Genomic DNA, 22,932 nt, shown 5'->3' with positions numbered 1-22,932 from the left:
TTTTTTGTTTTCAATTGGTTGATCTAACAAGAATTTAGAGGACTCATCTTTACACTGTATTTTATACGCGTGGAATAGCCCTCTGAACAGAAAATCAAACATAAATATCATTATTTACACATTTGATTCTCGTAATGAAGAATTCCCCCAAACAGCGAGGTGGTTTGCTTGCTTTGTTGAAAAAAAACAGATATTAACATATGTTATATTTGGGATTACACTTTATTAGTAAAGTACAAATTGTAGTACATTTTGGTGGAGTCCCATCTGGGATTCGAACCGGCATCCTCAGAGTCTGGCACCTAATCAGCAGCACACAAAGCCAGTCACACGGTTTTCCCGATTTGTGGCTTCGCCTTTTTGACACAGGATTTATTGACATGACACGCATTTCTTATAACTCTTATTTCTCAAGAAAATGTTTGTTAAATCATAAGAAAACTAGATTTGTCGAAACATGATTATTGAGAAGAAATTTCTAAAGTTATCTGTGCCTCAGTTAATAACGAAAGGGTATGCAAGAAAACAAAATAAATGAGCGAAGTTGGGAGTCGTCTTAAAACTATTCAGAGTAGTTGTTACACAACCATCATGTTGACAAATGGATGAATTGCAGTGCGCATGTTCATTGGAAAGCACCCAAATGACTCAGCAAATCTGCGCGACTTCCAGAAAGGTTGTTTGAGCGATAGTGTACAAACCACATGCACAAATTGCTGTGTCATTGAATCATACTGAAGTCGAGTCACCAACTGTAATGGATTCGATGTGTTTTTTACTGCCAGAAAGTTAAAAAGACATTGTAGCGATAATGCAAGTCATCGTTTGTTGATAAAATCGTACAACGAAATGAAACGATACTTTATGTTCAGACGAATTTCATGTGACATACTTCAGAGCCCTCTTCAGGTCTCATCCGCAATCTAGTGGCAACAAAGAGCTAGTGTACGATTGTCTGATCCAGCACAAGCGTATGTGCATACAATATTCAGTATCAAGGCAGGACATGTTTATATTTTTATCAACTTGCCAATATTTACGTAAGGACAGGTTTCATTCGGACACTAGATCCTGGAGAGAACAGTCGAGACCCGTGTTGTTCAAAATGTTCTGTCAGATGCAGATCTATTATCGTCCAACTTTTGTTTAGCTGATACAGGGAGGAGTGGGTGAGACAATGACTAGTTGATGCAGGGAGGACAGGGTGAGAATGACTAGTTGATACAGGGAGGAGTGGGTGAGACAATGGCTAGTCGATACAGGGAGGAATGGGTGAGACAATGACTAGTTGATACAGGGAGGAATGGGTGAGACAATGACTAGTTGATACAGGGAGGAGTGGGTGAGACAATGACTGGTTGATACGGGGAGGAGTGGGTGAGACAATGGCTAGTCGATACAGGGAGGAATGGGTGAGACAATGACTAGTTGATACAGGGAGGAGTGGGTGAGACAATGACTAGTTGATACAAGGAGGAATGGGTGAGACAATGACTAGTTGATACAAGGAGGAATGGGTGAAACAATGACTAGTTGATACAGGGAGGAGTGGATGATACAATGGCTTGATTTCACAGGGAGGAGTAGGTGGGACAATGGCTAGTTGATAGAGGGAAGAGTGGGTGAGACAATGGATGGTTGAAAGAGTGAGGAGCGTCTCAATAGCTAATTGATAGATCAAGGAATAGATAAGACAATGGCCAGTTCATGTGGGACAATGGCTAATTGATAAAGGGAAAAGTGGGTGAGACAGTGCCTAATTGATAGAGGGATGAATGGTGAGACAATGACTAATTGATAGAAGTAGAAGGTGAACTAGCCATACTACATGCCTGTTAAATATACATAAAGGAAAGCGTTAAGCACCCCCGGTAATTTTACGATCGTCAATATTTGTGATGTTATCCCAAAGGAAGGACTGGATGAAAGAACACAGTGGTGTATGAATGATCTCTGGCAATAACATAGGGTCACAACAACTAGACAGAGTTACTCAATAACTAGACACAGGGACACAATAACTAGAACTCCGTCTGACATGAAGGCGAAAACAGACTTTGTACACAAACGTCACTTCCCATACAAAAATTATGTACGATGAAGTATGGTCCCCAAGACCTCGAAATGTAACAACAATGTTATTTTCTGTTGAGAGATGTCACTGAATGCTTCAAGATGCGATTAGAAATGATTTGAATCGAGGGCAACCTGCATTTTGTGGAAGGCATCCGTTGCTGCGTTCAAAACACTACTAATACCGGTATTCTAAACAAACCATTTCTTCAAAGGAATGAAGTGATGTCACAATTTCAATATGAGGATGCTTAACGTTTGTTTTTTTTTCATGCAGTTTGGTTCAGTCAACATAAAAGGAAGTGACAACGTGTATTTTAAAATTCTTTATTGCATATAAATGAAAAGGAGTATAGCACTAGTCTTCACCTCTCTAGATACAAATACAGAATTGAATAAACTTATAGTTATACATTCCAATTAGGTACATTGTATCTGTAAAATATATATGAGACAAGCTGAAGAATACACTCATCTATGCAGTACTTCGTGTAAGTGTGTGAAGTTCTCAATCTACAGTTATATCTAGGATGTACTGGTTATTAGGTACGCACGCGTTATGGGCAATAGAAAGACTTTCTGTATTCGAAACCTTTCCCTTTGCGTCTAAATTCAGTGCGCTTTTGAAGAAAATAACAAATATTCTTTGCATGTTACATGACATGTTCAGGAAATATATTTAATCCGAACAAGGCAAACTCTGCGAAAAAACACCAACTATTGTGCTTTGATGAGCAGTGTTTTGCCTAAATTCAGAATTTTCATTTAAGTCTCGAAACTGCAAGGGAAATGTGACGTTGGTAAAGTACATCACTGCCAGTCGAGCAAATATCATTGATGTGGATATACACTTAGCATGTCGACTACATGTCCACTATAATCAATGTACTTGACCAAAGCATGCAAAGTGTTGATACGGGTTTAATTATATTTTACTTGAACGGTAAAGAAAACTGACTACATTTCAGGTCTTAGTTCGAGTCAGGTACAAATCAGATTGGAAAGTGTAAACGTTTCACACTTCAGTGACAAAGCTCCTTACTCACTAGAAAGTACGCGCAGGATTATAGTACACCAGTCATACATAAACAATAGAAACTCGTTTTTATAGGAAATCGTAAACTGAAAGGTTTTCAAATATTGATTCGATTATTATTTTTATTTTATTCTATTTGTGCTTGTTTATTACTTTGTATGCTTGCTAATATTACTTATCAATTTCTCGAAACATGGAAATATTGCAAAGCAGGATATATAGCTGATCAATGAGTTACAAATTCCAGGTGTCATCTGTAAGCATTCTTCAGTTATATATTTGATGTGCCCGACCGTCCTGTATTGCGAGACTGTTTTCCACCTTTGTCAGTATCTGGAACAAACAAACAGAAGCATTTAGAAATACCTGTATTGTGGAAACATCGAGGCCACACCATAGCACTAGCATAGACAGTAGGATGTAGAGAGGAAGTAAAGTATATTCCGGTTACTGCATGGCGTTGAAGCTTAAAGTGGTAGGAAATCCCGAGTATTGCAGGTCGATGATGTTAACCACATTTGTGACACCCATGGTGGTTAATCTATGGTATTTAAAGGCCTAGGATTCGAAGCCTAAATTTCTGTTTTCTGTGCCGATCACCAACATAGAAGGGCCACCCAATCATAGCATCGTGCACGGGATTGCGCCGCTTCATGAATACAATTGTCGAACAGCTTCAATGACAACGTCTACAATGATTGAATGATGCTAAATCTACTTTCAATAGTATTTCACAGAGTGTACAGATGACAGTTTACAAATTTTAGAAGGCTACCCGACGAAACGACGAATCATACCATCCTCACCCCCCACACAGACAAGTGGACCACCCTGAACGCATGATGAGATCACACAGTAGGGACGGACTATAAAGCCGAAAGCCTTCAGTTTCATATGAATCCGGGAACGAAAGGTTTCGCCTAATTATAGTCATGTCATTTGACGACTAATATCGTTAATAATGAAGCGCAAGGAAAGTGGAGAAGGGAGGTAACCATTGCATTTCTTATTCCTTTCTCAATTTTCAACCATTTGCTGATGATTTTTCTATAGAAATTGACTGGAAATACCGCTATATCGCTACTCTGCAGTATCGATGCCCCACTGCTCGATATAAGAGGGACCGAGCTGGCCCGGTTACAGCAGTTGACCAATCTGGTTAATCCAAACAATAGGGGTGTGCATAAACCGAGAAACGCGATCAGGAACACGTTGATGTTCCAGCTCAGGACGACAGGGACGACATTCTCAACATGGAACGTACACAGCTGTATGTGATCTTGTTCCCATAGTTACATGGGGCAACCCTTCTCACCACTGTTTCAATAGTCTGTTCTCACCTATGGCTCCACTTTCAAAGCATGAAGGGCAGCCTGGAGACGGCGACCGAACTCGGGATCAGCCTTGCCGAAGTTATTGACAGCTCGTTTCTGGATGAACTCCTGGGCATTGATCAGATGCCCGGCCATGTTTTTGATCAGATGGTCCCGTTCAGCTGCGGACAGGACCTGGACGAGGAAGGCAGGGCACGTTTTAAAGGCATGAACAGTAAGTTTATAGCATCTGAATAGATATCAGTGTGATGTTGAAGGCTAAACAGCAATGGCAATAACAAGAGCAACGAACACATCAGGTGAGGCTACCTGGTGCGTGCGAAGTGTCCTGCTCTTGCCATGACCATCTCCGGTCACGAGTTTCAGTAAAGACTACAGCCACGGTGCGAAGATTTATGCTAATTATAGCAGTATTCACTCAAGGTGGAACAAATAAGACCGCGTTAGTGTGGGTGTAAGGGATAAGAACATGTTGGGGATGGGGCGGGTATAGGGCGAAGTACTCTATGTTTCAACGCCACTGGTTACTGATTGTGAGCATCTACCTTATTCCAGAAGATGCCAGCTTGGCTGAAGTTGTCTTCATCTTCAGTGTTGTATCTGGTCACGTCTCCAGTGATCTTGAAAGGGCACTCAATGGCCTTAGGATCCTCTTGTGGCCCTGAGAAACTGTTGGGGAAGTAATTAGGAGCGCCAGCTGGTGGAAAGGGAGGTAGAAATCCAAAATAAGTCTTTGTAATTTGATGAATGTGTAAATGACAGAAAAAACGTTATGACGACAAAACATCATTGCATGCACTGTGCAATATTTCACCTTGAGTTGTTTGTTTAACGTCTGTTCACAACAAGCTAAGCTTGAGTTCGATTCCCAGCACTGGTAATGTGTGAAGTCCGGTATTTCTCCTTGCCTTCATAGTTTCTGGAATACTACCGGAAGCAGTAAAACCAGTCACACACTGCAGCCTGGTTCCCTGGGTCTGATGCGCCTGCGCTAACGATCAGTGTCGGAGCGTTAGCGCAGGTGCATCAGACCCAGGGAACCAGGATGTTCACACTGACCCATACTATATGAAACCTCCGCACCGCATTGCCAACTGAAATTTGGTTTCGGGTCAGGATTGTTTCCTGGCAACATATATTGTTGGGACAAGAGGCTACCTAATGAATCGGCTGTGTATTCATGACCCGAGTGTATTGATCGTATCTCGTAATATCGACGGAACTGAACTAGTTTCAGACGTGCGACCCGCCACATATGATCTGAATGGCCGTTGAATGACACTCTCACTCACTCACTCAGCCATTGATCCACTCACTATCTCATCCCATTCTAACCTTGGTTGTCGTCCACGCATTGAGGACCGTCACGTTGGTAGTTGCGGAGCCGGGTGTTATAGGGGCAGTTGACGGGGAGCTGCAGGTAGTTGCTGCCGAGGCGATGTCGGTGGGTGTCCGAGTACGAGTAGAGGCGGCCCTGAAAACACAACGAGCAGGAATGTCTCAAACATTTTTCGAAAACATATTTATATTGGATATTTAAAGTAGCTGTGACAAATCAACACTCAGAATATCGTCAGTTTCTCTCGTCAAGCTAGGCATAGGCTTGTTACTTGAGAAATTATCCCGCATTACTGTATCTAAATAAAATATCACAACAAATGTCATCGATCATATCAACATTGAAACAAAATTACCTGGGCTGACTGACAATATGTCATCATTGCAATATTTACCTGGCTGATCAGTAACACGCCTTGTAACACGTGAGTATATTAACGGCAAATACACCTGACAGACACCACCCACCTGAAGCATCTTGTCGGGACTGGCCTCGATGCCTGGCACCATGTGGACTGGGGAGAAGGCGATCTGCTCCACCTCAGCAAAGTAGTTCTTGGGGTTCCTGTCGAGGACCATGCGGCCCACGGGGATGAGGGGGTAGTCCTTGTGGGGCCACACCTACAATGGCCAACAACATCAGTTGTATTGTCAAATGGAGGACCATACGACCCACGGGGATGGGGAATAATTTACAAAGACGTCCCTGTAATGAAGTGATGGCAGGATTATCAGGGTGGGGGTGGGGGGGGTGGGGGGGGGGGGGGGGTGGGGTACAATCTTTATGAGGTATTGAAAGGGTATAAATGAGGCCAAGGGTCGCCGTGATGACAGGATTAGGAGGACAGTGGGTGCAGAAACTTCGTGAGTTATTGGAATGGTATAACTGAGACCAAGGGTCCCCGTGGTGAAATAATGTCAGATTGTCAAGACAGTGGGTACACAACCTCCGTGGGGTCTTGGCAGGGTATAAATAAAGCCAAGGGTATCCGTGAAGAAGTAATGGCAGGATTATGAGGACTGTGGGTGTACAGCCTTCGTTAGGTTTGACAGGGTAAACATGGGATCAAGTGTGGTGGGATAATGTCAGGATTATGAGGATTGTTCGCTTCCTACCTTGGTAAGGTCGAAAGGGTTCCATTTCAAACTCTCAGCCTGCTTGAAGGTCATCACTTGGATGAAGAGAGACCACTTTGGGGGCTTGCCGCTAGCGATGGCGTTGTACAGATCACGTGTTGCGTAGTCGGGGTCGTCGCTAGCTAGTTTATCAGCCTGGGCTCCTGTCAAGTTCTTGATACCTTGGTCAGTCTGTTGACATACGACAGGATGAGTGAGTAAGGTAATCATTAGACCTTGGTAGGAACATTTGAATAACTCATCTAACTCATTTGCATCGAAGCGGACGATAGACGCCCAGCCACCCCATACTCGTCAATCGTCAATGACCTGAGTTACCTCCCTTGGACGCCACACTGGATGGAACAATGTTCAGGCGGCATGTGAAGACCAGGCAGTTCTTTGATTTACATCATGAGCATCAGTCTACGATTTGTTGACATGTATCAATGATACGGCATTCCCGATAACCTGATTCGATCAATGGTCGCTAACAAACATGGCCGCTGAAGACGGAACAGGTTTCGGAGGGGTAGTTATAATGACACCCATGCTTACCTTGAAGTGAAACTTGCAGTACACACTATCCCCTTTAGCGTTGACCATCTTGAAGGTGTGGCTGCCGTAACCGTTCATGTGGCGGTAGCCGTCAGGAGTGCCACGGTTGGAGAAGAGAAAGGACACCTGGTGGGTAGTCTCGGGGCGCAGGGAAATGAAATCCCAGAACATGTCGGGATCCTGACAACAATCGTCGTCACAGAAATATGGCAATTCACTACAATTCGCTATGTTAAGAGGGTAATGGAATATTTCATTTTCACACCTACATGTGTGTCTGTTGTTAACATTACGAACACCCGTTTTGAAGTTGAGTAGAGACAGGACATCAGAACATGCAATATCTTTACCATGTATTTCTGCTATATAAAGGTGACCTAACACTTGGAAAAGCACCACGCTTAACGTTCTGTACCTAGTTGTTTTTCAAAATTTCGACGTGTAATTAACACTCGTCAGTATAAGTATTGTTCAGGTTATTGGAATATAGCCATACTATATTGGATAAGGGAAACACATGTCATAAGGCCAGCAGGCAATTGGGCATTCATCAGCTGAACCTCAACCGAGGGTTGACGGAAAGCTGTACCTTCAGGTTGGTGACCGGGTTTCTCTTCTGTGTGTGGATGAAGCTGGGGAACTGAAAGAAACAAACGATGATGGAGTCGCAAGGAGATTGTCTGTTTTATAGCTCAAAAACAATAATAGGTTTGTAAATAAAGACAAAAACAATAAGCGCCATGGTAAAAAGTACAAACTGTATCAAGAGAAGAACGGTATCTGAGGAATGCTTGAGAGATCCGTATCAAGAGAAGAACGGTATCTGAGAAATGCTTGAGAGATCCGTATCAAGAGAAGAACTGTATCTGAGGGATGCTTGAGAGATCTGTATCAAGAGAAGAACGGTATCTGAGGGATGCTTGAGAGATCCGTATCAAGAGAAGAACGGTATCTGAGGGATGCTTGGGAGATCCGTATCAAGAGAAGAACGGTATCTGAGGGATGCTTGAGAGATCTGTATCAAGAGAAGAACGGTATCTGAGGGATGCTTGAGAGATCTGTATCAAGAGAAGAACGGTATCTGAGGGATGCTTGAGAGATCCGTATCAAGAGAAGAACGGTATCTGAGGGATGCTTGGGAGATCCGTATCAAGAGAAGAACGGTATCTGAGGGATGCTTGAGAGATCTGTATCAAGAGAAGAACGGTATCTGAGGGATGCTTGAGAGATCTGTATCAAGAGAAGAACGGTATCTGAGGGATGCTTGAGAGATCCGTATCAAGAGAAGAACGGTATCTGAGAAATGCTTGAGAGATCCGTATCAAGAGAAGAACGGTATCTGAGGGATGCTTGAGAGATCCGTATCAAGAGAAGAACGGTATCTGAGGGATGCTTGAGAGATCCGTATCAAGAGAAGAACGGTATCTGAGGGATGCTTGAGAGATCTGTATCAAGAGAAGAACGGTATCTGAGGGATGCTTGAGAGATCCGTATCAAGAGAAGAACGGTATCTGAGGGATGCTTGAGAGGTACGTTAACCCCCTAGTGCCCCATGTATCATACATGATACATTTTATTTCCTGGTATCTACTTTTGCCCATGGAGAAATTGGATTTATTTCCCCAATAAGGCCTTGATCCATGCAGCTTTGCTAGTTTCGTATTTGATATCAGACATAATTTCCTTATTATAAAACTTTCAAACCATGTATAGCAATATACTTTTGGAAAGACAACAACATAGGTTCAGTTCTGTTTACACCAGCAATGTGCGTTTTGAGGCGTGGATTACAACAAAGTTTGCCACTCGAGTTGGTCACGAATGACTGCTGATGAACACAAACTAAACGTTTCATAATCATAATCAATACACTTTACATGATATTCAGATTGAAATGATATCTATACTTTCTCATTTGATATCTGATGATATTTTAAGCCATCATGTGACTGATTTCCTTGTGTGGAAAATGAGACTTAACAACTTTTGAAATCTGTGACCCCTCCACGAATATGCTAAAACATGTAGAGATATTTATTAATGTTGACATTCGATTTCATGTTCAGTTCACATGGGCTTCAGTAAAAGATACGTTTTGTGTTGGAGATCGGTTCACATGTACATGTTGGAGGTCGGTTCACATGTACATGTTGGAGGTCGGTTCACTCGGAGTTATTATAAACATATGTGATAGCTTAGTGATTCACTGCAGTTCGATGACAGAATTCAATATCCAAAATACATGTACTTGTCATATATGTATAACTTTTCTAGTCTATGACTGAAGTACTACAGAGGGTAAATCTCAACTCTTTTTCGATAATTATGGCACTTTAAATTCAACTTTACCATATCTTACCGACAGTCAAACACTTACAATATCTCTGTTCACAAAAGACAGCTGAGAGCTCAATTTTCCCAAAGTTGATTCAAGTTACTCTGTGAAATTCAGTTAATAAACAGTTGTTAAGACAAATATGATGTTAGTTTTGATTGTTATATGATATTGTATCATATATAATGTACGATACCCTTATTCCCAAATGTATCATACATGATACATTTTGTAAATCCTTTATTTGTAAAGATACATTTTTAAAAAGTAGATGTGTTGAAATAGGACTGAAAGAAATATTTTACCAGAGTTTTAGAATTTTCCTGTGCATCTTTCATATAGTGGGCACTAGAGGATTACGGCAGCTCGCTATCTCAGGGCTATACACATGCTGGCATCTAAATCAAATTTAAATGTTAAGGAAGTTAAATCTAATCATTTACAAAAATAAATACTAACGTTTACCATTGAAAAGTCGTAATCCTGTGTGAGACCTTTCAATAAACTCCCTTATCTTTCAGCTAAACAAAATTTGGGCGAGGCATTGAAAGTGTTGACATGTTCTACTAGATGAAATCTATGTGACCGTGTTTCCGCGAGCATATCCTCAGTGAAGGCATTCTAGAATCAGAATGTCTGGAGCGGTCGTGGGATTAATTTGTGCTAAATGTAAATGCTTTTCCCCGCTGAGAATAAACACATGCTGACAAAGCTGATATTACTGCCATGTGAAATTCGGGTACATCTAAGGGATGTTAAAATGTCAAGTAAACTTATAGAATACCAATCAAAGAAATGAAACAACTCAACTGTCTTCTACTAAATGGCCAACCATTCAACTACAGTGTATTGTTCCACTTCTGTGTCTACTGAATTAATGGTCTATGGAACAATTCCACTATTGTTCCACTTCAGTGTCTACTTAATTAATGGTCTGTGGAACAATTCAACTATTGTTCCACTTCAGTGTCTCATGAATGAATGGTCCATGGAACAATTCAACTATTGTTCCACTTCAGTGCCTACTGAATGAATGGTCTATGGAACAATTCAACTATTGTTCCAACTTCAGTGCCTACTGAATGAATGGTCCATGGAACAATTCCACTATTGTTCCACTTCAGTGCCTACTGATTTAATGGTCTGTGGAACAGTTTAACTATTGTTCCACTTCAGTGTCTCATGAATGAATGGTCCATGGAACAATTCAACTATTGTTCCACTTCAGTGTCTACTGAATGAATGGTCCATGGAACAATTCAACTATTGTTCCACTTCAGTGTCTACTGAATGAATGGTCCATGGAACAATGCAACTATTGTTCCACTTCAGTGTTTAGTGAATGGTCTTTGGAACAATTTAACTATTGTTCTACTTCGACCAATGGTTATTGCATTACTGTTGGTCGTCGACTCACCAGCATGGGGTCCCTGATGAAGAAGATGGGGGTGTTGTTGCCCACCAGGTCCCAGTTGCCGTCTTCAGTGTAGAACTTGATGGCGAACCCCCGAGGGTCCCTCGCTGTGTCCGCCGACCCCTTTTCTCCACCTACAAGTAGGTAGGATATTGATATGAGTTGATAGTATATTCATATAAGTAAATGGGATATTCATAGAAGTAGATAGGGTATTCATACAAGTAGTTAGGATATTCGTACAAGTAGTTAGGATATTCATATAAGTAGATAGCATATTCATACAAGTAGTTAGGATATTCATATAAGTAGATAGGATATTCTAGTAGTTAGGATATTCATACAAGTAGTTATGATATTCATATAAGTAGTTAGGATATTCACAATAGAGCAAAATGTTCCGTGGAAGGCTCTGTACATATATGTGTAATGCAAAGTACCATGATACACACTACCATGAACACATACAGAATACACCCTAATGTGAAATACATACACAATGAATACACACTACCGTGATTACTCACTATCATGAATACACTACTACAAATACATACTATCATGAATGTATACTGTCTCGAATATTTTGTCATGAATACCAGATATGATGAACACCATTATGACATGCCATACTGTCTACACTACCTGGAGTACATGTTATAATGAGTACAGCCATCGTGAATACATAGTAACTATCATATCATTGATGCACTGGTACTGCACCATCCACAATATCATGTAGAGAAAACCTGCATTAAAGCTCGTAACGGTTGAAAATAACATGTAAAGAAGGACCAAGTGACCTATGTTAATAACGTATTGTTTTTAATTACGTATTGTTCACATTAAATGTTATTCTCGATTATTCTCTCACTCACTCACTCATTCACTCACTCACACTGGCGCGTCTGTTCTGAAATACAGCGAGTAAATAGTGTCACCGATACCTGTACAGACTCGTACGGATTAAAGCCACGAATAAAAAACGACGCATTGTTGACCCTCTGTCTGCCATTAACGCCCTTGAACAGACCGTGTTTTAATACATGTACATTCCTGAGCAAGTGTAAACTTGCTGTTTTATATACCTGCTGTGTAGTTAGGCTTGATGTGGGGGCATGAACACACCTTGGACAACATGATACGACTCTCTCTGTTTACGTACCTTACCACATCATCGTTACATGCTTGCTTACCTACAGTTGAAAACCTGACTGCTAGTGGCGTCTTCTTGCCCACACGTTCAAATATCTTTGCTTTACAATACTTGGTAATGTCGTGTGTCACCTCTAAATAGCCGAACGCTCCTGCAATGATTTAAAATAGAATTAGTTTCCGGGAATACATGATCGGAATTGTGGGTATTGGTTTGTGTCAAGATAAAATACTATAAACTTTCAATCATTGTTTATTTTCCAATGATTTAGTTTATAAATACACCTTCAGCAAGATTTACATTTTGAAAGTTATTGACTTGTCCACTCTTTATTTTCTCTTTTTACAGTTAAAGATGCTATTAAGAGTTGGGATTCTCCAGGATTATGATCCTTGTTTGGTTGGAAAAATCCAGGGTTCCAGAGTTGCATTTGTGTTTGGCATCTGTACCGAGGAGCACTTTAAGTCTTCATCTCAGCTGCCGTGTTATGACCGGAACACCTTTCAGCGCGGCACAAACCCACCCCACTCACTCACTCACTCTGGAAATACCTGCCCCCTTCGCATGCACGACTCTCTCGGGGATCCGTTCTCTGTTGAAATGGGCCATCTCGTCCGTGAACACAAAGTCCTGCAGCAACACAGGTCCCTTTGGTCCCACGGTCATGGTGGCTGTCTTGCGTCCCACAGGGGTACCTGTGCCTGTGGTGAGCACATCCGGTTTCTATAATGGAGTACAGAATATACAGGATATGAATAAAGAATAATGAATACCGTATTCTACATGCTCTGCACCTAGATAATGTGCAACTGAAACGCATTCATTATTTAACATACTTATGATTGCTATATAAAGGCCGATCCTCTGAATTTAACCGTTTTGAGATGTTTATCTGCGAACAGTCTTCGCTCAAAACCAGACAGCAACGAGATGTTTTTCAGGCTTCTGGCAATATTTTATAGGAAAGTGCGGAGGGCATCATATATGAGCTTAACAAGTGGAGAACGAACCTTGGCTTTCGCCGTAACGAGCAGATGCTTGAACTACAAGACTACCAAACTGCCCCACATATGCTAGCAATCAAGTTGGGGTCATCCATCGAGAAGACCATCTGGGAACTGGGCAACATAACATGATACTGCCCTCCAATACACATTGTTAATATTGTAGGTACAGCCATATGTATCTCACCATCCATTTTCCCGTTTTCATATGAATAAAAACATATTACCTTTAAAATCTCATAATTCAGCAGTTTTACAAATATCGACTTATGCCCAGTTTGCCTCAATGCATTTCTGCTGACGCCTGTTCACCGTAAGTACTGCGCAAAACAGACTACGACGGGTTTTTCCAATAAGTCATTGCAGGTCATACAGCCAGATTTTAAAAACGTGAGCCAGATGCAATGACCTACAATATTTCTTGTTGTGTGGTTAAGGTTCTTCCGTGTAAACTGGCCATAAGAAGTGCAATAAACCAACAGTTTTCATCTTACCTACAAAAATGTAACATTATCTAAAATAACAGAATTACGAAACAAAAGTATACTTTTAACTAAATGCCAATATGGTTTAGAACTGACGACAATCAACAAAGTCACCTTCACAATATAATGGCGCAGTATACTAAGACAAGGTCCAAAGGTTCTTTAAAATGCCTAGGATGCATCTAGACATCTGTTGAAGTCTTAAATTCGCAAGGAATATGGTCCATGGTGTGACAATCCGACACTGTGGTTTTCCCCAAAGAGAAAACTGCATTGTATCTATGTCGATATGGACCCACAAGGACCAGAGAGAACCTGAACCATGTTGACACTACTTTTCAAAACCGTCTCTCTACACAAGCAGTAATACAAGGCTTTATACTTGAAATGATGTTCTGAACGTTATACATTCTATGCTACGTGCACATGGTTCGTACATAGCTTGGTGACCTGCACGCTCACCACACCCTTTCATCGTCTAACATAGAAACGGACCCCAACACTGATGTAACAGGCGGACTGGGTATCTCTGACCCATATACTCAATACCACCATGATGCCCATGTTGCCTAACTGCTTAGTCTGTCCCTGGTGGAATTATTTCCATGTGATACTGAAATATCGGTGTATGAGACATAACATCTTACACATAAAAACATACCTTCTGTGATTTGCTGAATTCATTTAGCTGTTCTGCCGCCTTGTCTCTGTTCGCCATGATGCTGTTGCTCTGAAGAAATGCGCACTTTGCACACTTCCCACTGTAGTATATCTATTGGGGTCAAACTGCTCGTTGCATAAACCCGGATCTGTACGACCAGTCCTCCTGCTTGTATAATGCAGACCGAGCTTTCTGCTTGAGTAGGAGAGTGTGACTTCACGGATCTTGCATCAGACCGGATTTATATGTATCGAAAGTGCTCTGTCATCGCTGGATATTGTTAACAAAAGTGGAACTGCCTTCAGATACACCAAGTTTCGTGCTTTAAGAGAGAATATGGCTTTACAAACCCTCAATGGTGCCGATATTGCAAGTCATGACCAGTACAAGACTTATTGTACATGCTGACAAATATACACCATAAAAGCAATGGCCAGACAGGGAGTATACTGAAAAAGGTTGTTATATAAAGAAAATAGGTCATTGCTATAATTAAATGTGAATACTGGGAGTTTTATAGCTGTACATACCCTTGGTAGACACATCAGTTTTTCCCATGACTGCCCAAGGGCTTGTTAAATGAAGCGATCACTTTGGACGATTTACAGCACGTACACCAACTTAATGTACACATGCCCTCTATTGAGTTCCTATTTCCAAATAGCATTTAACTTCACATTTTCATGTCAAGTTTCAATTGACCCAGATTTTGCGCTAATTGTGATTAGAACTATTTATTGAACTACTGATTTATCCCATGGCGTCAGAACCTATTATATAACAGTCATGCCTCGCCATGTTTCCTCTATGGCGAATATTGCAGTGAAAACATCGTTTGTGTTTATGGGAATTGAAATTTGCCATTTTCAACACTTGTAGACAGATTTTTTAAAATTAGTAACGTTAATACATGTGTACTATTCGTTAAAATATATGGTTTCATAGTTTATGTCATGATGTTGAAAATATCGGAATAGAATGAGAGCAATATATCAAGTCTTGCAATAATGACATATAGAGTACCGGGTTATCAACTCTTCGAAGATCTGTTGAATCTGCCGAATTGTCACAACGTCGACCAATAGCAGAAAATCAACAGTAATTGATAGCATGAGCATCACTCTAGGACCGATCTGTACCTGCAATATGTATTAGTGGAACACTATCTTGCTAACAATGTTAGTCCGATAATGCCAACGAGCAGCAATGCTAGTTAACCTCCAGTCCACTACACTGTACAAGTGTTGTGCATATTAGAAAGTCGGATCTCAAACACCAGGATTGACACGAATACAGCTCGAGTGCCTTGCCACTTGGGTTTAAAGTGCACCTGGTGCTCTCGTCGAGTGATCTTCGAGACGATAATATTCAAGGTTGTGTAAGCAGCTCTCTTATCGAGTTTCTGGAGTGAAAGGTTCACGTGTGTTTGGTATTTTTTGTGATATCGATAGTAACCCGTCAGGGAACTATTTACAACTGACTTAATTTAAGTATTCTGTGCCGGGACGGGATGACATGGAGTCATATAACCGGCCCAGATTGCGCCGTAGTAAAACAACTGAAAACAGGCCTGAATGAAGCACCTGATTAATTTGTTCAGTTTAAACAATCTAACGCCAATAATTATTATATAACAATTCATATAGGCATCATGTAAGTATGTGAGTGTGTGTGAGTGTGTGTGTGAGTGTGTGTGTGTGTGTGTGTGTGTGTGTGTGTGTGTGTGTGTGTGTGTGTGTGTGTGTGTGTGTGTGTGTGTGTGTGTGTGTGACAGTACGTGTCTGCACCTGTGACCTATTACCAGAGTAATATATCTATATCTAGATTCAAGTGTGTTAAGGTGTATGAGTGCGTGCGGGCGTGCGTGCGTGCGTGCGCGTGTGTGAAATTTTATGCTTGAACATCAATAGAGGTTGACATAGCTTGTGGACACCTAGATCATACTCGAAACAACTAGTAAAATCGAGATATCATATTGTTGACTGTTACAGAATTCCTGTCGTTTCGGAGTTTGAAGATCCGGGGTAGAATAGGTCTTCAGCAACCCAAGATTACCACTAACGGTGACTATGCTTGCCTTTAAGGGGCGACTAACGGGATCAAGTGGTCAGACGCGTTGACGTGGTTGACACATGTCATCGGTTCCCATTTGCGCAGATATATGCTCATGCTATTGGCTGGTCCAGTCTCGAACGCGATAGCTTTAGAGAAAATAATAAAAGACAATGACTAGTGTCAAACGTATAGAAAACCATTCTGGAGCCTTGAACGTAGTAAGTGAGTGAGTTTAGTTTTACACCACACACAATATTCCAGCTATATGGAGGCTGTCTGCAAAATAATCGAGTCCTGTCCAGACAATCCAGTGATCAACAGCATGAGCATCGATGTGCGCAATTGGGAATCGATAACCGATGTGTCAACCAAGTTAGTGAGCCTGACCACCCGATCCCGTTAGTCGCCTCTTACGACAAGCATAGTCGTCTTCATGGCAAGCAAACGTTGCTGAAGGCCTATTCTACACCGGGGCCTTCACAGGTCTTGGTCACAGTAACCAATAGCAAAATCAGACATGTGACGTGAAACACTGGTAGATAGAGCACATTCGGGTGTACGTGACATGTGGTTAAATATTGCTCGACATGAAGGGAAAATGAAGCATACAACTTTATGGAAGACAACTTCTTGTTTATTGCGTTAAGTGGCGTTTCGGTGTAGATTACTACATCGTTTACAAGCTAAAAGAGACTCGAAACCAGATGGCGAGAAGCACATTTACACAATATGTTGTGACAAGCAGCTGAGGTCATATTGATGATGCCCAACATACCCGAAACAATACTGCTTAAAGGTACTGTTTACATTTGAAAAACCAATTAGTAACATTGACAAATTATTGTTAAAAATATAGTGGATCTCAGTGAAAACTGGCAAATACCTGCAGTGAAGGTTTGTGTTTGGTTCCCCTAAATTAGAGGAAAAATTCATCGCCGATGTAACAACACATACACTGGACAAAATAAGTCAGTGATATTGGTATTTTTATGACTGATATTGTATCAGTGTGCCAATGAATAAATACATAATTAATTTAAAATTATTCATTGACACACTGATAAAATATCAGTCATATAAATACGAATATCCATAACCTATTTTGTCCAGTGTATATGTGGCTGTAGTTTTGACCAGTGTATATGAGGTTGTAGTTTTGTCCAGTGTATATGAGGTTGTAGTTTTGTTCAGTGTATATGAGGTTGTAGTTTTGTCCAGTGAACATGAGGTTGTAGTTTTGTCCAGTGTACATGAGGCTGTAGTTTTGTCCAGTGTATATGAGGCTGTAGTTTTGTCCAGTGTATATGACGTTGTAGTTTTGTCTAGTGTATATGAGGTTGTAGTTTTGTCTAGTGTATAATGAGGTTGTAGTTTTGTCCAGTGTATATGACGTTGTAGTTTTGTCCAGTGTATATGACGTTGTAGTTTTGTCCAGTGTATATGAGTTTGTAGTTTTGTCTAGTGTACATGACGTTGTAGTTTTTGTCCAGTGTATATGAGGCTGTAGTTTTGTCCAGTGTATATGAGGCTGTAGTTTTGTCCAGTGTATAATGAGGTTGTAGTTTTGTCCAGAGTATATGAGGTTGTAGTTTTGTTAATTGTACATGAGGTTGTAGTTTTGTCCAGTGTCAAATCAAGTTTGGGGAATTCGAAGTCCTATCAACCAAGAATCACGTCTTCGCAAAAGAAATACTGTAGGAAGCCATCGATATCAGCAATGGAAAGTTACCAGAAGACAAGCGTCGTGCGTGATGATTGGCGTACCCTTACAGGCTTAGGTGCAAGTTTCATTACTGGTGGTGAGGAGTGACTACAACTGTAACTATTTCATGTGCTTTATCACTACTTCTGCATTACATCACTTCCTTGTACCGACACTTATTTTGTACTGTCATAGTGATACCATTGTACTGAATTTGTATTAATTTGTGATATTAGTTAATATTAGAATACAATTGCTATTTAAAGCACATTTTCTTGCTTGTTTTTCAAACCTAGTTCTTTTATGAACTTCTGGGATTCCTGGCTTTTTACTTTCAACTTTGGAATCAAAGGCGGCGGTCTGTTGATTATGGAGTCTGGTCAGTCTAGTGAGTGAGACCACGAGCATCGGTCTACACAATCCGGATATGACGTCAGCATCACCTGATCCTTTCAGTCCCATTTCATGCAGGAATTTGTTGCTGAAGGGCAATGTGATCCTGATTCGTGTCTGAGTGTCAGTTCCATCTTTGATCTTCACGATTAACCGACAGAAATAATCGTTTCATTAACGTTTCACAACAATAAGACGTTAATTGTGATGATAGTGATCACTGCTACAATTAAACCCGAGAAAACAGAACAGACGGAAGCAAGTCTAGATCGATGCTGAAGTTGTCTAGCTCTTCTTATTTCAGCCTCGGTTAGTGTTCTACATGATACAGAAGAACATATTGTGTACTTCAGGATCATCACGCCCCAGTGACTTGATCATATCTATAAACAAGGGAACCGAGTTGACGGGAAGACCAACCAAAACTATTCATAATTATTTATGTCTACTTCTTGCTCGCATGCGTCTGGAAGTAAACGTGAACCAGTGACAGAAACGACCAACACATTGACCTGTACTTATTCACGAGGTCGTCTTTTCTCGTGACCTATACAAAACTTTGAGCTGCGTCATGCTTTGGTGAACATATCTTTCATAAACGACGTACAATACGACTACTTGTGGCAGAACCAGTCAATTGATGTAAGTGGATCACGTAGCTCCTTGGGGGTAACTCCCATCGCAGAGTGTACCCTACTGAATACACACTTTTATCGGGAATAGGGCGAACTTTATATAATGGTTTGCCTTTGAGTGGGAATACTTTTGACATACTTCAGCTTAGACACACACATATATATGCATGAACATTCCATTTGGCAAGGAAGGTCAATCGAATATTGATGGCTTTTTTCTAATAAGATTTGGGCACAAGGCGGTCGGCAGTGTAGTGGGAGCCACAGATTTGCGGCCCTTGGGCTTGCTGACGTTAAACTGAGATCATATTTCTTCCCTTTCATTGACCGGGGTGTGCGTTCGAGGTAGTGTTAAAAATGCTTGGCTGAGCTTATGGCACGCGGCATCGCTAATCCCATATTAATAAAATAAAATATTAAACAAAATTACTAACCCCCGTAATTTATCCCGCGTATACTCGTCCAACTAATATAGAATCGCATCCGGACCTTTATCCATGGCTAGAGACTTCCCTCTTGTCTTAAGTTACAGTGGTCTCGGGTTAAATCCTATTTCATTAAGTAATGACAAAACCTTCGAAAAATTCTTCACATCGTCCCTCACAATCGTCTACCACCGTTTTGCACCTATGTCTCCCCAATCCTTTCAGCAAATAGCAACTGATGGGGTATTTGTCATCTGCGCGTGGTTTTTGTAACGCCAAGGACAGTGGTTCTGGCGCACCACGTTAAACTCCAGACACGCACGTACCAGCTTGCGTATATCGTATTGAAGCTAATTATTGCAGGCTGATTTTATCAGACAAAATTAATACAAAATACGTCTTCACTGACACAGGTTGCTCACTTACTTTCCAATTATGCATTCGCAATTCATACAATCATTACTGAATAAATACGCGTGAAAACATCAGCTTCTATGATAAAAAGTGCACGTTCGCACCAGTTATTTCAGATTCTTGGCCCTCAGCCTTTCACTAATCGGTCGCAAGATGGTGGCACGTGTTCATTCCACAGGGACCATCTTTCTGTACTGGGGCCTTGCTCAGTACCAGGTGATCTTAATACCCTCATTTTACAGGAACTGCAGCCATCTAAGGTACGCTTGTGCACAGGGTAGACATTACTTTAAGAACTGAGTGTCAGTTTGTGTGTTTGCTCTGAAACATCACCGATGTCACAGCATTGTTCAAACAAGTGTGACCGAGGGAGTATAGTTCATTAGGAACTGTCCTTCGTACTGTGCCAAACCTTTATACTGACTCCACCAAATAGGAAGTCTCCCGAACCCAACAAGAAGACGATTTGATTTTCTCCAACTCGTCCACAGAACCTGTCGAACCTGACTGCATCAGAAAGAAAACTAAACATTGCTTGATGTTGAACACAACCTGTCCAGCGTAGACATCGAGGCGATGTTGCCTCAACCAAGTGTAACTACAGAAGTCCATAAAGGTGGACATATACACACCGCCGAAAGAAACGTGAAATTCATCAATATATTCTGTGACGTACATCCATAGTGTTCAATAGGTTTCCGATATGTAATTGATTCCGCGGCAAAGGAAAATGTTCACCACAGACGCAGCATATATGACGTCGCACATCTCTAAAATGTGTACTTAGTGTTTTCATTTTGCCCATTTGCCTTCGCAGAAACAGGTCGTGAGGTTAGAATTGCATTCTTTGCATGATGTTCTTACTCCTACGATGCTACTTAAGGAACAGATACTGCTTAACGTCTGCTGTCGCATTTTCATGCAACAGTGAGCATACCACGGACGTCAGAGAGCAAGAGGGAAAATCGAGGTGATGTTGGAGGCAGGACCAACGCGTCGCCAGGCATTATGGAACACATAATTCCGCCATCTACAGACTGCTTGACCGCTATCAGCAGACAAACCCCGTCGCTGACCACCCTCGTAGAGGACGTCCACGTGTAACGTCATACTGGCAAGACCGCTACACGTTGTTTAACGTTTGACGCCACGACATAGACGTGGTCGACTGAACTGCTCGGCAGTCCATCAGAAATGGCGCAATGGACAGTGGCGGTACATCGTCTTCTGAGATGAAGGCCGCTTTTGTATCGATACAGCAGATGGCAGAGTGAGAATATGGCGCCGTGAAGGTGAAAATTCTCAGAACCTTGTGTTTTGGAGAGAGAGAGGGGGGCCTTCCCTCATGTTTTGGGGTGCCATAAACTGGGGACGTTATGTTCAATATGCAATCTTTCAGAACAAAGGGCAATGTCGTGGCTAGGGTGTGACTGCGCAGCGCTACATCGACTAAGTAATTCGTCCATTGTTTTCTCAAAGACGCCATCTTGTTTTTTAGCATGATAACACCAGAAAGCACACAGCAAGACAGACACACACGTTTCTCCAGAACAACAACATCCATACCATGGATTGACCAGCTTTAAACCCAGATTTGAATCCCACTGAACATGTCTGGAATGGACAGACAAATTCACCAGCAGCGAGTACGTCCAGTTAGCTTTCAACACCTACAACAGATCGAGTGTTGTTGGCGCTTACAACAACATCACCAGGAGGTTCATTCGACGTCTCTTCAACAGCATGGGGAGGAGACGTGCAACTGTTGCTGTAAAGATAGAAGAAGAAATGACATGTGTTCAGCCATTGTCAATATCATCATTTCACACTATTCGTGTCTTTTTTTGGCGGTGAGCATATTTATCCTATTCGCAAATCCGACAGTTGGGCCCTTATTAAGCACATTACCATGCATGTGCCCATTTGACACTTTCTATTCACTTTCTGAAAAGCCGTCCTCAAGCTGAGATTCACTGTGCGAAGTGCTGTGAAGATTGTAAAGAGCTTGGTTTTGAATCTGATGACGGCGCAGACAGGGGTTTCAACGTGTGCGTACACAAGGTATCAAGACAAGCGAAAAGCTTATATTTGTGCCCATGATGTTGTCTATCGACCCTGACAAGAACACAGACTCTGGATCTGTCGAAACTACTACGTTAACGCCCAGTAAACGATCAAAGATGTAATCGTTTAACCACTTCAGTCTGCATTTTGTTCCTGTACCTTCAGAACTGGCCAGCTGTTACAAAGGAAATCATGTCACGAGGCCGGAAGTGGTGTATAACGTTCGTTTGCCATACCAAGATCTCATGGACGTAGCGACATATGACCAGTTTAAGACTAAGTCTTACATCAATGAAGTATTACATGAATGCGGACCAATATTTACTATAACTGTATTGTGCATGTACTACAGGTTACCACAGGGTACACAAACAGATTCACTGAAAGGCATATATGTCGTAAAACACCAACAAATCTTTAGAAAGAAACTAATCAGACGGTCTACAATTGGCTGCTTGCATGTCACGGTGGCATAATGGTAGAGGTCGTGATGTCCCATGTGAAAGGCCTAAAAGGGACTAATGATATGAATGCTACGGTCGTCAAGAAATACATTTGCACTGCCGTGATGCTGCATCGTAACGATGCATTAGAAATACATTACATATCATGCATTAGCCGCACCTGATACACAATGTGTACGCTGATAGGGGAACTCACAATACCTGATTAATGCAAATGGGCCACTTACTACCCGTTTATAAATTCAAATGATCCGTTGTTGGCAAGACAAA

The 22,932-nt window shown here is 41.4% G+C and overlaps 1 protein-coding gene across 1 annotated transcript; it reads right to left on the bottom strand.

Moving 5' to 3' along the window:
- Positions 1-2,384: 2,384 nt before the first annotated feature.
- Positions 2,385-14,979, bottom strand: LOC137277447 (catalase-like). The gene is made up of 12 exons (XM_067809176.1): positions 14,511-14,979; positions 12,912-13,083; positions 12,401-12,511; positions 11,208-11,338; positions 8,045-8,095; positions 7,456-7,635; positions 6,898-7,089; positions 6,250-6,402; positions 5,779-5,917; positions 4,989-5,140; positions 4,450-4,617; positions 2,385-3,442 (listed from the first exon to the last, which is right to left on the bottom strand). Exons 1-11 carry the CDS (start codon positions 14,565-14,567, stop codon positions 4,450-4,452), a joined length of 1,506 nt encoding a protein of 501 aa, XP_067665277.1. The 5' UTR covers positions 14,568-14,979; the 3' UTR covers positions 2,385-3,442.
- Between the last annotated feature and the right edge of the window lie 7,953 nt (positions 14,980-22,932).

This window comes from Haliotis asinina, chromosome 3 (assembly GCF_037392515.1).
Source record: "Haliotis asinina isolate JCU_RB_2024 chromosome 3, JCU_Hal_asi_v2, whole genome shotgun sequence".
In the NCBI taxonomy this organism is placed as follows: domain Eukaryota; kingdom Metazoa; phylum Mollusca; class Gastropoda; order Lepetellida; family Haliotidae; genus Haliotis; species Haliotis asinina.
Note: the sequence above shows the minus strand (reverse complement) of the source record. Positions and strands in the feature narration are given on the sequence as shown.